The sequence below is a fragment of the Hypanus sabinus genome, unplaced genomic scaffold (genome assembly GCF_030144855.1).
Source record: "Hypanus sabinus isolate sHypSab1 unplaced genomic scaffold, sHypSab1.hap1 scaffold_199, whole genome shotgun sequence".
In the NCBI taxonomy this organism is placed as follows: Eukaryota; Metazoa; Chordata; class Chondrichthyes; order Myliobatiformes; family Dasyatidae; genus Hypanus; species Hypanus sabinus.
The window spans coordinates 1-15,964 of NW_026780089.1; the positions used below are offsets into that span (position 1 = coordinate 1).

Sequence of the window (15,964 nt, forward strand, 5' to 3'; positions counted from 1 at the left end):
CCAGAAAGGGTAAATACAACTACTGGAATTTTAGTATCACCATTACAAAATGGCTGAATGTTCAGTTCACCTTTTTCACAATGAAGCCGAGAACGTGTCACACTGAGTTTGTTATTTCCCCGCTCGGTTATCTTTGCGAGTCACTTCCTCCGTCACCAGGGCAACGGCTCACCAGAGCTGCAGAGAGTGTTGAACGTGTTTATCGCTCTCTGGTTACTGACTCTCAGTGGAGAGAGAGTGGCCTCAGATACGAGGATGCTTCGAGCATTTACTGTCCGGGATGGAATGAAGAAGATTGTAGGGATTGTATTTATGCAATTCTGTTCAGTGTGTCAAACATCTTGCAGTCAGTCAATCATTTCTGCATCAAAAGAACAAAATTAAATCTGCTGTACTGAGTTACCAATGCTATATTTTCAATTTTATATTTAAAACATTTTCTTCCTGTTACACGACGGGGAAAGTGGCTGCTAATTGACCTGGGCTACACCACACTCAATAAAATAATGAACAACTGTGTTCAATGTAACTGTGGGAACAAGCTAAAATGTATCAGCACCTTCTTTGTGGTCCAAGGCCCATGTTTTACAGCTAATCCCCATCTAGAAAGAGGATCATCAGGCTCCAGTTCTGTCACGGGTTGGTGTGGGAGTGTAAGTTTTATGAACTGGGATTAGCTGAGACACTGCCGCATATTACCGGCAGCAAAGAGCCCTGGGAGAGTTGGTGCTTCAGATACAATCTTGGGATGTGGTTTCCAGGAATATGGGACTGGCAGTGTTTGGGCTTCGGTCCACGTTGGTGCTTTTACAGATGCGGCTGGATGTTACTCCTTCCGTAATTAAGCAGACGTCTCAGGTGGCTGGATATTAGTAGCGTGAATCTCTCAGAGTGAGATGCGGGAACACCCAGTGTGAGATGTGGAAAAGATGTGCGGGCTGTGACCCTCTGAGGTTGGATCCTGGAATACCACACATGTCTTGAACCAGATAAAATGAATCAGGGAATCAAGTTGTCAGGGTTTATGAGATGTTGAGTGAGTATTTCTGTTCTGTGCCCTGAAGTCTCTTTGGAAGCAAAGCAGAGAATGAGTTCCCATTCCATCCCTCACAGGAAGAGGCTGTGATTAAATAGGCTGTTTTGTGTTTGCACCAGTAGAAATAGACCGGGGTTTCGGAAATCAATTCACAATTGGAAATTTCCCCTCACTCTCACCTGTCTATCGGCCAGTGGGAGTCAAACAGAAACTCAGGATGCTGAAGATAGAACAGAACATGACAGGAACAGGCCTTTCGGCCACAATGGTGTGCCAAACCAGCTGAAAAGTAAATCACCCCCCCCCCATATCTAGGGTTGGTTGGGGGGTGGGGGTTGAAGTTACGGCGCGGATGAATATTTTCCAACTGAATAACAACAAGCCTGCATGAAGTGGGAATGGAGAGGGTGTCTGGATTAGACGGAGAGTCTGGGATCTGAGAGTGCAGCCTCAGAATAAAGAAGCGTCACTTTAAAACTGAGATGAGAGACATTACTTCAGCCTAAGGTTGTTTGATCTGTGGAATTTGTCACCACGAACAGTGGTGGAGGCTATCGTTGGGTATATTCATGTTCTGGATTTCTAAATTGGTTGAGAATTATAGCAGGAAGCAGGAATATGGTGTTGGAAAATAATCCTCCATGATTGATTATGGAGAAGACTAGAATGACTTTATCACATAATTCTCCTGTTATATATTATGACTTGTATCTTATACTATGACTGAATGATGACTTCCTTGTATTCCATCACAAGCAAGAGAAAATCTTCAGCTGCTAGAAATCCAAGCAACACCCACAAAATACTGGAGGAGCTAAGCAGCTGGAAGAGAGGAGCATTGACATCCAGATGTTGCCTGGCCTGATGAGTTCCTCCAGCATTTTGTCTGTGTTCCTTTGTATCCCATATCAGGCTTTGTAAAGTTTGAGGAACAGTTACAGATTTCTTCACTCGGATCATGACATATGCGCTCAAAATTTAAATGTCAGGTTAACGCTTTGTTCTCGTTTGTTTTAGTAACATACTTCATTACTTCTTTTATTGAAGTTAGATCTCTGGTGAGAGGGTTATTGGAAGAAATGCCCACAACTGGAAGCGAACCAGAACTGAAAACGAGGGAACAGCAACAAGTGAACCAGCCCGAGGATGGAGATCATCAATTCGACAGAACTCTTCTGACTCGGAGTTTCCATTGAAAGTCAGGAGAAAGTTTGGTGAGTCTCATTTACCCAAACACTACTCCTTTAGAAATTACATTTCTGTACCAAGGAAAAGAGGAAATAGCTGGAGTGATGCGGAATAAATGTAGAAGTGCCAGTTGCAATCATTCCAGATCTACTGATGCGCTGTCAGCATCAGCTCTGTGAAGCCATGCATATTCCTCACATTATTTGCTCATTTCAAACTCTTTATCTGGTCTGATGTTTCCTTGCTTGTCTGTGTTAGGTCCCAATCATCTCAAAATGCGTTGAAAATTTTCTCCCTTTAGAAGACACCGCAGCGCTTCCGGCTCCAGTGAATGCAGAAATGTGGAATTACCATGAACTACAGGAACATGTCATTGACTCCTCTGTCTATTGCAAGCTGCAATGATATACTTGCCCTCGAGTATATCGTCGTGCAAGCCTCTGCTAGGAGCAAACCATCTTGAAGCCAAATGTCCCAGCACCACATTTCATTCAGTCTGAACTAGCAAATGCCAACGAATAATTTAAATTTACATACCCTGTCGTCATCGTGTTTTTCTACCAATAAATTGTCAGAACCTATGAATCTGTGATTAAGCAGAAATAGGTTTTGCAATGTTCCCATTTGATCCTGTACCAAAGCCATGGGTTATACCTGTACTTGAGATGAACGAATGTCCTTGCAGCCAAGACTACTGGAGCTGCTGGAGTCGGTTTAAACTCAGTATGGGAAGCAGCGTGTTGGGTCAGATGATGGAGGAGTTGATATAAAGGTAGATGCAATGTTCAGAGAAACTGTGGAAAGATTGGCTGTGGAGAGGGCATCGTGTAGCGAAAAGCAGCAACAGTTTCCCCTCCCCCTCCCCACTCACCCTCTTACCCTCCTATTCTTTTGCCAATATTGATCGCGGGAGTTAGGAACTCTTTCTGCTCACTGCCCAGAGAAATTAAAGCCTTTTATTCCATTCAAAGCTCTGTTTGTTTATGAAGAGTGGGTTTGAAGTGTTAACGAAATGAACATGGGAGAATGCGTAACGAAAGTTTAAATCAGATCAGCAGCATGTTCGGTAGGCCGAGTGGTCCACTTATGTACTTGGTGTGTTGATTAGAAAAGTTCTGACAGTTTAATTAGTGTAAGCCAATATAAGTTCAAGTGAAAAGAAACCATACATTGATTAAGTATATACATGGAGATTTGTGTGTTAATGTTGTATCCCAGCAGGTTGCAGATCGACCATGACACAATTGGTGAGCTGGTCCGCATTGTACGGGACCGAGGGACGCGCTCCCCGTTCCCTGTTACTGACTCTACAGTCTCCCCATCTACCGCACACCAGCTCACCGCCCCGCCCACTGCCCACGCGCGCCCTCTCGCGGAAATTCGTCACCCTCGGGCTGACGATGAGAAGATTTAAGCATGCTGCGCGTGACCGGTATCTCTCGTGAAGTGACGTGACATTTACTTGTCTCTCATTGGTGAAACCAAATACCAATTTAGCATACCAACCAATAGGGATATGGGCTTCGTCATTTAGGAGTTTCCTTAACAAGGAGTTGGCGGAGCTGTCAGGGCAATGGACTGAAGTGGGAGTTCAGGGGATTTATCTCCTCAGAATGAGCTCGGATGGAGAAGGCTTCAGCATATTTTTAGTGGACACCAATAAAGTGTTGCCTGCAAGTGCGGAGTCGGGTGATTTTAACAGCAAGTCACGATCTTACTATCTGACACGTTGGGCTGGAGGGACCCGGTGGCTGCTTTTTGTTTGAGGTGTCTGGGTTTAAACGGCGGAGTAAACAGACACACCTCGGGCCAGCAGGCTGCCGCAGTGGGTGTTGTGTGGTCAGATGCTTGGAGTATGGCTGCTCCCTGTCTGCATTAGGGACAAAATGCAACACTTACAAGTCTGTTATTGACTGAAAACATCTATATTCATTCTTTTTTTTTGTTTATGATACAATCATTGTCCAATTTATGTTCAAGTTTAGTAGACATTCAAAACATACATGAAAACACATGAACACAGCCAAATACAACAGCATTACTGCACACAAAGCCTCTTTACTGGAGACTGCCTCTCTAAGATACCCCAAGGGTATAGGCATTTCCTGAATATTATTATCTATCCATCGTAGCCTCAGTCATCCTCTCCTTCTTTTGCCTTCTGTTTCCCCGAACATGAGAGTCTTCTCTAAGGAATCCTGTCCCCTCATGATGTGGTCAAAATAGCTGAGCTTTTCAAGCTTCCTAGTGAGCAGTCTGGCGTATTTCTCCAAGTATTGACTTGTTGGATCTTCTTGCTGTCCAGCGAACACTTTCCCCCAACATCCAAGTTCAGAGGCGTTGATTATTTTGTATTCAGCCTTATTAATACTCCAGCTGTTACAGCCTTACATCACAACTGGAAATACTATATACTTGACTCTGCGGTCCTTCGCAGACAATGTTATGTCTCTGCACTTCAGTATTTTATCTAAATTTGCCATTGCTACCCTCCCCAGAAGTAAGCGCCGTTTAATACGCTGCATTTACCATTATTTTCAATCTTTCTTTATTGATTAAATAATTTATATGAATAGATACGAATCAGAGGTGAAGTTATATCAAATACATAATAGAATAAACGTACAAACAAAGAAAATTATATACACTGTCAAAATCATGTGTAATATAATATTAGGCTATTATATATAAACAGAGAACCACAACTCCTCTTGACAATTCATACAAAAAAAGACTGGATATGTTCTATTTATAGGAGAGAAATAAAACACTAAACAAACTAAAAACTAAAACAAAAAAAAGGGGGGAACTGGGCAGTCCACTTGAGGACAAGATTACAAAAAAAGAAGAAAGCGTCCTTCTAGTCAAATCTGAAACTTCACGGAGGGAGAAAGAAAGAAAAAAACTAAAAAAAAAAAATAAAAAAGATAAGAAATTAGATCTTCTGAAAATATTGAATGAAAGGTGGCCAGGTTTGTTCAAATTTGAAAGATGTATCGAACGTCCGACTTCTAATTTTCTCCAGGTTTAAACAAAACATAATGGAGGAGAGCCAGAAAAAAGCAGTAGGTGGATTAGGATCCTTCCAATGCAACAAAATAGCTCTCCTACCCAATAAATTTGAAAAGGCTATCACCGTTACCATCTATAGAAATCTTTGAACCAGGGACGAAAAAATCCGTCTCTGCTTCCACTTCCTTTCCATTTATTACCACAGAGTTAATAGGACTGGCTGGTCTTCTTAATATTGAGCAAGAAGCCAGCTTTCAACTTTCTTCTTTCACTTTCATTAGAAGCTTCTTCAGATCCTCCTCACTTTCAGCCATTAGAATCGTATCACCTGCATATCTGAGGTTGTTAATATTCTGTCTGGTAATTTTCACTGCAACATTTTGAGTCGCCTGGACCAGCATTCCTCATATGTTCAACATATAGATTAAATAAGCTGGGTGGCAGTATGCAGACTGGTCATACTCCTTTCCAAATCTTGAACCAGTTTGTTGTTCTGTGTCTGGCAACTGTTGCTTCTTGATCTTTGTACAAATTTCTCATAAGGCAGAACAGATGCCCAGGTATTCCCATTTCTTTAAGTATTTGCCATAGTATATTATGGACCGCACTGCTGAAGGATTTAGAGTAGTCAATAAAACATAGATAAATACTTTTCTGAAATTCTCGCGATTTCTCCATTATCCAGCATAGGTTAGCAATTTGGTCTCTGGTGCCTCTGCCTCTTCTAAAAGCAGCTTCTATCTGGCAGTTCGTGTTCCATATATTGCTAGGGTCTTGCTTGCATAATCTTTAGCATTACTTTTCTAGCACGTGAATACTTGACATTTCCATTCTTGGGTTTTGGGATAAAAACGGATCTTAATCCAGCCTAAAAGTCATTGTTGTTTATATTTTCCCAGATCTGCTGGAAAATTGGATGCAACACTTTTACAGCATCACCTTTTAGAAATTTCAACAATTTTACTGAAATCCTGTCACATCCTGCAGCCTTATTATTGGCAATGTTTTCTATCACCCATTCGACTTCGCTTTCCAGAATGTCTGGCTCTAGATCGATGAGGGAGTCATTGCTAATGTCTTCACTGTTGGATCTTTTTGCAATTCTTCTGTGTGTTCCTGCCAACTCCCTTTGATGCCCTTTGCTTCTGTAAGGTCCTTCCCTTCTTTGTCTTTTCCTATGCTCATTTTACATGAAATGTTCCTATGATATCTCAATTCTTCTGCAACAGATCTCTTCTTTTTTCCAATTCTTTTGGCTTCTTCAGCTTCATTGCATCGCTCCTTTAAGTAAGTTTCCTTATATTTCCTTGCTATCTTCTTGAAATTTGTGTTCAGTTGAAGGTCTTTGTACCAATCTCCTTTTACTGTCTGGAATGTAGGAGAGTGAGCAGTGACCTTACAAAAATGTTTTAAATTTGAAGGACAGAGGAACTGAATCTTACGTTTTTATTTGTGTAATTCAGGTCATTGCCAGCAGGTGAGGCTTTCTTCCACCCGGACGTCAGACAAGCAAACGACAATCAACCAAAGTCAGTCAGAGTTAGAATGGACACAGGTATGTTCACTGGGCTCTTTCTCATTAAATCTGTCATCATGGTACACGTGTAGTCAAATCATCAATAATTCAGAGGGATAAACTTGGCCGACAAAGGGGCAGAGAGAAAGTACCATCAAACGGAGTCATTGTTCCAACTGGTAAGGAGTCCATGAGCATTGGAACAATTCACCAGGTCCAGCGCAGGGACCTAACGAGGGGAATGATCGAATCGCTCCGCTCACCACACAGATCTTCACCTGAGTGAAAGGAGAAGGAGCCCCTAAATAGGGTGGCTGTGGCTAACACTCAGACAGGAATACAACAGCGGGCAATGTAACAGTCGAGGGAACAGATAGAATTTCCGTCAGCATTTGGTAAGGCCTGATGTGGGAAATGCCTCCGACAGCCAGTGAGAGAAACAGAAGTTGTTTTCTGTTTGGAAGGGCAATGTAGAATTCTCCCCAGATTAACGGGTTGTTGCACAATGGAGGTGAGGGGAGTCCCCGGTGTTTGTTTTCTGTGGCCGAGTTAAAGGACGTTATATTGAGGGAGGACGGGCTGGGTGCAGAAGACAGTGAACAAGAGAAATTGTACACAGGGAATCTGGGGGGGGGGGGGGGGGGCTACTGAAGCAATGAAATGTCTTTGGCGAATAGGATTAAAGTAAAACAAAATAATAAGTGGAGAGGGCACCGTACAAAATGCTGGAGGAACTCAGCAGGTCAGGAAGCACCTATAGTGAAAAAAAAACCTTCAACGTTTCGTGCTGAGGATCTGTAAATTGATTTTAAAGTCGCCTTGGGTACATAAAATGGAGTCAGCACCAGAGGAGCGTTGTTCTGGCTGAAGGTCTGTGACCAGTAGTGTTCGCAAGGATCACTGTTTCGCCATGTGTCGTGTGTGTGAATCAAATAGGTTAATCGTATGATATACTGGGTGGACTTATTCGTTGATTTACAGAGTTGGAGGAGATGAATAAATTTGGGGCTGTTGTCAAAGTGTTCAGCATCCAGTTAGAAATAGGAACAGAGAGTCACCAAGTACAGATAATTCAGGCAAATGTGAGAAGTTGCATTTTGAGAGGTCAAATTCGTGAGCAATGTGCACGGTGAATGTTGGGACTGATAATAAGATTGATGTACTGTCGGGTCCTGTGATGGGTGTGCACAGCTCCCTTAAGGTGGCAACACAATTGGTAGTGTGCTAACGATGAGTTGAGGTATTTGTTAAAGTTAGACTGTAACTGGATACGCGTTGGTTAAGAGACAATTTCAGTATTGTGCGCAAATCGAGAATGATGTGGAGGGTCTGTAGAGGGTGTAGACGAGTTTCACCACAAAAACCTGAGGTAACAGGTCTGTTTAGATGGTAAAGTTTAAAGGGGATTTACGATGCAGGTTTTCCACAGAGAGTGATCGGTGTCTGGAATGAGCTGCCGAGGGAGGGACTGGAAACAGATACTCAGCAGCTTCTGAGAGGCGTTTGAACTCATGAGTCGGCCGGGAACGGGGGACATTGACTGTGTTCCTGAAGATGGGATTAGTTTAAATTGGCATCATGTCTGCATACGCATGGTATATCTACTATTTTATGTTCTATGACCGACTACAGATCTGAACTCCGCCATCTCCGCCTTCCTGTCAAATTGTGACGATCACCAACTGTTCCAGTTGACGAGATTCTACAAGGAGCGACTGGAGCAGGCGATTGAGGAGGGCGTGGAGGGAGTCAGCTTCATGTTAATGGGCGAGGATCACTTCACCGGGCAGGAGTATCACGTAAGTGGAAGGGACATGCACTGAGTGTAGATTCTACTGAATCTATCACAAACCGACAGAACCGGTGTAACGACACATCTGGGCTGTAAAAATCCTGTAATGCTTGTGGTCAACATCAAGAAAAGAGTTTTCATTTGCGAAAAACCCTGAACTTTTATTAACCAACACAATCCTCTCTCCAGTTTTCTGATCACATTCATTTATAGACAGATTAGGATACAGGCAATGATTGACTGGTGAATTTAGTGATGTGACACTTGACGGACATTGCAAGTGGACAGATAACCACTTTACACCACTCAGTCTGACATCACATCATGTTCCCAATGTTCGACCTTAATGGCCACTCACCAATCTGTGGTTTCCTGATGATCTACGGGTTTCCCACAAATCAAATATATAGTGACTTATTTCTCAGCTCATTCTTGGTTTACCTTCAACCCCATCGTCAGTTCAACACTGACCGTCGTCTCTGATTTGAACTGCTGACCCTTTTTTTGATCAATATCCCAACATGCCTCATGGTTCTGTTACTTCTGTTCCTTGTGACTTCCAATTTGAGTTTGTAGTTACCATAGCATATACTGTTAACATGGGAAGTGCAACATTAGTGCCACTGAAAATATTCCAAACATCTACAGCTAACATAGAATTACAAGGAAACAGCTTTCCAATGGTCCACTTGCTACTGGAGTGCGTTCACCTATTACCACCTAGAATGAATATTAGTGAAGAGCCAGACACCATACTGAGCATTGCATTCCACATGAGGCAGCTGAGAATTTCAGTCCAAACTTCTTACTCAACATTACCACCGGTCGGCTTTGGTCTGTCACACATACACAATAGTCCTGAGTTTGCTGGCTGCTCCTCACTGCCAGTTCCCAGCTGTTGGCTGGCACTGGACCCCTCTTGGAGCCTGGCAGTGAAGGGTGAAGCTGCTGCGGTTCACCAGGGATTACCCTGGCAAAACTCAACAGTGGCCCGGCCATAGTTTCACATAGTCATAGTCATCAAACACTACAGTACAGCAACAGGCTCTTCTGCCCACCTAGTCCACACCGACGTATTATCTGCTTAGTCCCATTGATCTGAACTCGGACTGGAGACGTCCAAAACTCCCCCATTGAATGAACTTATCCAAACTGATCTTAAATAATCAACTTGAATGTACATCGACTAATTAAGATGGCAGCACGCTCCGCGCTCTTCAGCAACCTCTGAGTGAACAGGTTCCCCTTCACTTTGCCTTTCACCTGTCATCATTACCCTATGATCTCTAATTCCAGTCTCACTCAACCTCAGTAATAAATGCATTTTCGCAATAACTCTCTGTATACCTTTTATAAACTTGTATATCTCTTTCACATCTCTCATGGTCCTCCGACACTCTATGGAATAATGTCCTAGCCTATTCACACTTCCTCTATATCTTAGATCCTCAACTCCTGGTAACAATCTGTATTTAATTCAGCATTCGTTCAATCTTATTGATATCCTTTCAGGAGGTAGATGTACACATTGCTTCAATTTAGCCTCTGAAACATCAACTTCGACATAATATCCCAACGTCTGTATTCAATATTTTGATTTACAAAGCCCCATGTCCAAAAAGCTTTACAACGCCATCTACCTTCGATAATACTTTCAAGAAATTTTGGATCTGTATCACTTTGCAGTATCTCATCACACTTCCTACTCTTGTCATTGGTACCAACGTGGACCAAGACCTGCTCATCCTGCCCTTAAGGAAGTTTCAGAGTCGATACGAGATATCACTGACCTTGGTAACACACCATCCAAAAATCCTGTTCTCGTAAATAGAATCTCCAGTCTATTCTCCTGATCATTGTATTCCCCGTCAGTGCATCTCAGCACTTCTCATCCCTTCCGAGTCACAAAGCCAAACTCAGAGCCTGAGGCATAATCACCGTGGCTTTCCTCTGCGAGGCCATACCCCGAAACAGAAAGCCGTATCCCTGTTACAAAGAGTTTCCTGTAGTGGCTGCCTGTTCCCTTCCCCCTCCTGACAGTCACCCAGTTCCCTGTGTTCCGGGCCTTGTGTACAGCTCCCTCCCTGTATAGCCTGAGTCAATCTCTCAGCCTCCGGAATGATCCTGAGTTCACCCAGCTCCAGCTCCGATTCCTCAGCACAGTCTGTATTAAGCTGCAACTGGATGAAATTCCTGAAGGTGTAGTTATCGGGGACACTGAACGTCTCCCTGTCTTGCCGCATCCTGTAGGAAGAGCATCCCACTATCCTGCCTGGCTTTCCCACTGTCCTAACCGTGAAAAAGAGAAGGGAAATATTACCCAAGATCAACCCAAGCCTCCGCCTCTCCTCAATGAACCCTCTCTGACACAAAGCATCAATAACCTACTCTATCTCTGGCTCACTCACAATATGACTGCTTTGCTTAAACATTGCCAACTGGATAAGTACCCCGCAATCTGTGGCGTTCAGAAAGTCATCATTGGCCATGCTAACTTCTTTTAATTTCTTTTTCCTGCTACAAACAATTGCTGTCAGTGATTTGCGATGAGCAGAATGTGCTGGGTCTGTCCATGTTCAGGGTAGATTTGAACCCATCCCTCCGTTCCTCAATATATTCCCCATTGTTCATTACAGAGCGTGACTGAGCTCGCGGAGAAGGGAAACCGACCGGGCGCTTCCAAACTCCTCCTGGATCTGGTGATGGAGAAGGGCTCCGGGGCCCGGAAGGTGATGTGGGAATCCTTTGTGAAACTGCACCACTATTTACCGAAGCTGAGCAGAATATTGAATGAAATACGGGAGCGAGGTACGGTGTACAATACACTGTGTGTTACAGATGTAAATGCTGATGAGTTTACAGTATTACACAGAACAGACTTCATGCAGGTAAATCTGTTTGAACAGGTGACGGCCAGTTCGCCTACATGGACACTGAGCGGGATTTCTCTGAAGTGCCCAAACATCTGAAAGGTAAGTGATGGAACGGAAATCTGAAAGTCTGTATTTCACACTGAGAGTCTGAATACGTCTCTGTAGAGGCCTGTTTAGAGACTGTCAGTCTGGGAGACAGGTTTTTGTTGTTATTTCACACTGAGAGTCTGAATACGTCTCTTTAGAGGCCTGTTTAGAGACTGTCGGAGTCTGGGAGACAGGTTTTTGTTGTTATTTCACACTGAGAGCCTGAATACGTCTCTTTGGAGGCCTGTTTGGAGACTGTCAGTCTGGGAGACAGGTTTTTGTTGTTATTTCACACTGAGAGTCTGAATACGTCTCTTTAGAGGCCTGTTTAGAGACTGTCAGAGTCTGGGAGACAGGTTTTTGTTGTTATTTCACTCTGAGAGTCTGAATACGTATCTTTAGAGGCCTGTTTAGAGACTGTCAGAGTCTGGGAGACAGTTTTTGTTATTATTTCACACTGAGAGTCTGAATACATCTCTTTAGAGGCCTGTTTAGAGACTGTCAGAGTCTGGGAGACAGGTTTTTCTTGTTATTTCACACTGAGAGTCTGAATACTTGTCTGTAGAGGCCTGTTTAGAGACTGTCAGAGTCTGGGAGACAGGTTTTGTTGTTATTTCACACTGAGAGTCTGAATACATCTCTTTAGAGGCCTGTTTAGAGACTGTCAGAGTCTGGGAGACAGGTTTTTGTTGTTATTTCACTGAGAGTCTGAATACGTGTCTTTAGAGGCCTGTTTAGAGACTGTCAGAGTCTGGGAGACAGGTTTTTGTTGTTATTTCACTCTGAGAGTCTGAATACATCTCTTTAGAGGCCTGTTTAGAGACTGTCAGAGTCTGGGAGACAGGTTTTGTTGCTGTGGCTGGAGGACAGGAAGCAATTTGCATTTGTCACAACACCTTTTCTGTGGGGCCGAGTATCTGGAGATTTGACAAAACTGAAGCCAAACCATTCCAATTGGAACATCCAACTCCAGCAAGGGAAATCTCGCACCTCTGATCCAAAGTGGAGCCGAGATTTGTTGTTATTCCTCCATACGAACATGACATGGGAGCAGAATTCGGCCATTCAGCCCATCAGTCTGCTCCGCCATTCCATCATGGCTGATCCCCGATTCCACGCAACACCATACACCTGCCTTCTCGCCATATCCTTTGATGCCCTGACCGATCAGGAACTTCTGCCTTCATTACACCCATGGACTCGGCCTCCACTGCAGTCTGAGCCAGAGCCTTACAGACAGACATTATTCTCTGGCTCAAAGAGTCCTCCTTACCTGTTGTAAAGGATCGCCCCTCAATTTTGAGGCCCTGGCCCCTAGTTCTGGATGCACCTGCCACAGGAAACATCCTTTCCACATCCACCCTATCTGGTCCTTTCAACATTCTGCAGGTTTAAAAGAGATTCCCTTGCATTCCTTAAAATTCCAGTGAGTACAGGCCCAAAGTTGCCAAAACACACCTCATATGTTAACTCCTTCATTCCCAGAGTCATCCTCCTGAATCTCCTCGGGACTCTCTCTAATGACCACACATCTTTTCAGAGGTACTGAAAAGCTGTTGACAACACACCTGCAGTGCAGCCTGACTATACAGTCCTGTAAAGGCTCAGCATTTATATTCGATTCTCTTTTTTGCCACCTTTACCACAGACTCGACCTTTAAACTAATCTTCTGTGAGTTTTGCTCGAGGCTCCGATGTCCCTGTGAAGTCGCTCTGCACCTCTGATTCTTGGAACTTCTTCCTATTTAGTTAATAGTCCGCTCCTTTCACCAAAATGCATTATCATACATTTCCAACAATGAATTCCATCTGCCACCTTTTAGCCAATTTTTCCAATATGTCTCAGTCCTGTTGCAATTGCACTACCGACCCCTCCACCTGTCTTTGTATCATCCGCAAACTTTACCACAAATACATACATTCAATCATCTAAATCATTGATAAACAATCTGAAAGTCAGCGGTCCCAATACTGATCCGTGCGGAACACCACCGGTCACTGGCAGCCAACCAGAAAAGGCCCCTTTTATTCCCACTCGCTGTCTGCTGCCTGTCAGCAATTCCGCTCCACGTGCCAGTATCTTTCCTGTGACGCCATAGATTTTTATCTGGTTAAGCAGACTCCTGTGCGGCAGCTTATCAAATGCCTTCTGAAAATCCAAGTAAATGGCATCCACTGACTCCTTTGTCCACCCTGCTTCTTACTTCCAGGATGAATTCCAACAGAAACCATGCTAACTTATATTGTCATTAGTCTCCAAGTACCTCGAAACCCCAAACTTAATAAGAGACTCCAATTCTTTCCCAGTCGCTGAGGATTGGCTAATTGGCGTATAATTTCCCTTCTTTTGCCTTCCTCCCTTCTTAAAGAGTAGAGTGACAGTTGCAATCTTCCAGTCCTCCGGGACCATGCCCGAATCAAGTGATTCTTCAAAGATCATGACCAATCCATTTGTCATCACTTCAGCAACCTCTCTCAGATCTCTGGGCTGCAGTCCATCTGGCCCAGGTGACTTTGCACCTTAAGAGTTGCCGAGATGTTTTTCTTTTGTAATAGCAATGGCACTCACTCCTACTGCCTGTCACTCGCAGACTGCTAGCGTCTTTCACAGTGAAGATATATGTAGAGTGCACATTCTCCAGTGTTCCAGCATGGACTCTCACCTCTCTTTTAATCTTTATATAACTGAAAAAAGTGTTTATTATCCTGCTTTATATTATTGGCTTTTCTGCTCTCATATTTCATCTTTTCCTTACTTATAGCTTCTTTAGTTGACTATTGTTATCTTGTATGGCCTTTCCTCGGCTTTTATGCAATCCTTAACTTCCATTGTCACCCATGGTTGCCTACACGTGTCATTTGGGAACTTCTTCCTCCGTGGGCCGTATCCATCCTGCAACTTGAGACCGATTCCCAGAAGCTTCAGCCATCTCCACTAGTATCCTTCTCCAATCTACCTGGGAAAGCTTCTCTCTCATGCCTCTGTAATTCGCTTTATTCCATTGCGATACTGATACTGTAAGTTATGCCTCTCCCTCTCAATCTGTATTATGAATTCACTCATATTATGATCACTATCTCTTAATGGTTCTTTTACATTAAGCTCCCTCATCAGATCAGGGCTATTACACAACACCCAATCAAAGACGTCGTCTCAAGCACAAGCTGCTCTGAAACCCTATCTCGTGGGAATTCAATAAATTCCCTCTCTTGCAATCTGATTCCTGACGTTTGTTTGATTTTCTTATTCCCCGTGCACATTGAAGTCCTTCATTACAACTGCGTCATTGGCTTTAACACATGCCTTTTCCAACTCCGTTTGCAATCTCAACCCCACACATTCGCTATTTTCAGGCCAATATAGGATCCCCATAAAGCTTTTTTTTTAACTCTTACGGTTTCCTACCTCCACCCACAAAGCTTCAACATTCTCTAACCCTATGTCACCTCTTTCTGCAGATGTGATTCCACCTCGAACCAGCACAGCCACATCACCAACGCCTATGCCTTCCTGCCTGTCCTTTCGATAAGATGTAAATCTTCTAACGTTAAGCTCCCAGCTATGGTCTTCTTTCAGCCACGACTCAGTGATGCCCACGACATCATACCGACCAATCTCTAATTGCACCAAAAGTTCGTCCACCTCATTCTGAATGTTGCGTGCATTTAAATATAATGCGTTTAGTCCTGCATCTCCACCCTTTTGAATGTTGTCGATTTGGTACAATTTAACAGTTTGCTCCATCTGTATTTGAACCCAGTCATTGGCTTGTCCACCCTAACATTCATGTTAAACCCGTCATCTACTTGTAAAACTGCTGGTTCATCCAAAGCTTTATCGTCCTAGTTCCAGTCCCCCGGCCATTTTAGGTTAAAACACTCCCAACAGCTCCAGTAAATCTGCCCGTAAGAGTATTGATCCTCATCGGATCACGTGCAACCCGTGCCTTTTGTACAGGTCCTACCTACCCCGGAAGTGGTCCCAATTATCCAGAAACCTGAATTCCTGCCCCCTGCTCCAAATGCTCTGCCACACATTTCTCTGCCACCTCATTCTATTCCTATTGCCACTGTCGGGTGGCACAGGCAGCAATCCTGAGATCACTACTTTTGAGTTCCTGCTCCTCAGCTTTTTTCCTAACCCCCTGTGTTCTGTTTTCCAGACCTCCTCCCTTTTCTCTTCCTATGTCATGGTTACCAACGTTTGTCACGACTTCTGACTGCTCAACCTCCCTTCTCAGGATATTGTGGACGCGTCCAGAAACATTTCGGACAATGGCACCTGAGAGGCAAAGTGCCATCGGTGTCCACAGAATCGCCTGCCTGCCCTCCTGACTTCAGAGTTCCCCATTACCACTGCCATCCTCTTCAGTTTCCTGCTCTTCCACACATCATCGGGGAATTGCCTGGGTTCATGTACCAGTTCCTCGGAGAATAAGAGACTGTAGACCAGTGCGGGG

At 43.8% G+C, this 15,964-nt stretch overlaps 1 protein-coding gene and 1 long non-coding RNA gene across 7 annotated transcripts in view; one reads left to right on the forward strand and one right to left on the reverse strand.

Moving 5' to 3' along the window:
• Nucleotides 1–161: 161 nt before the first annotated feature.
• LOC132387568 (uncharacterized) overlaps nt 162–15,964 on the reverse strand; it is a 90,864-nt gene continuing 75,061 nt past the window's right edge. Inside the window, exon 4 of one of the 3 annotated variants that reach the window (XR_009509932.1) lies at nt 162–361. This is a non-coding gene — a long non-coding RNA (uncharacterized LOC132387568). Of the gene's footprint in view, nt 362–6,789; nt 7,031–14,150; nt 14,190–15,964 lie in introns of those variants that run through there. The other 2 variants (XR_009509933.1, XR_009509934.1) reach the window with 2 other exon arrangements.
• The window catches only part of LOC132387564 (NACHT, LRR and PYD domains-containing protein 12-like), a 90,190-nt gene continuing 76,429 nt past the window's right edge, over nt 2,204–15,964 (forward strand). For 3 of the 4 annotated variants that reach the window (XM_059959949.1, XM_059959948.1, XM_059959950.1), the window contains exons 1-4: nt 6,654–6,791; nt 8,385–8,551; nt 11,181–11,352; nt 11,451–11,516. In XM_059959949.1, coding sequence (XP_059815932.1) covers nt 6,782–6,791; nt 8,385–8,551; nt 11,181–11,352; nt 11,451–11,516 — 415 coding nt within the window. In that variant the 5' untranslated portion in view covers nt 6,654–6,781. Of the gene's footprint in view, nt 2,251–6,653; nt 6,792–8,384; nt 8,552–11,180; nt 11,353–11,450; nt 11,517–15,964 lie in introns of those variants that run through there. The other variant, XM_059959947.1, reaches the window with a different exon arrangement.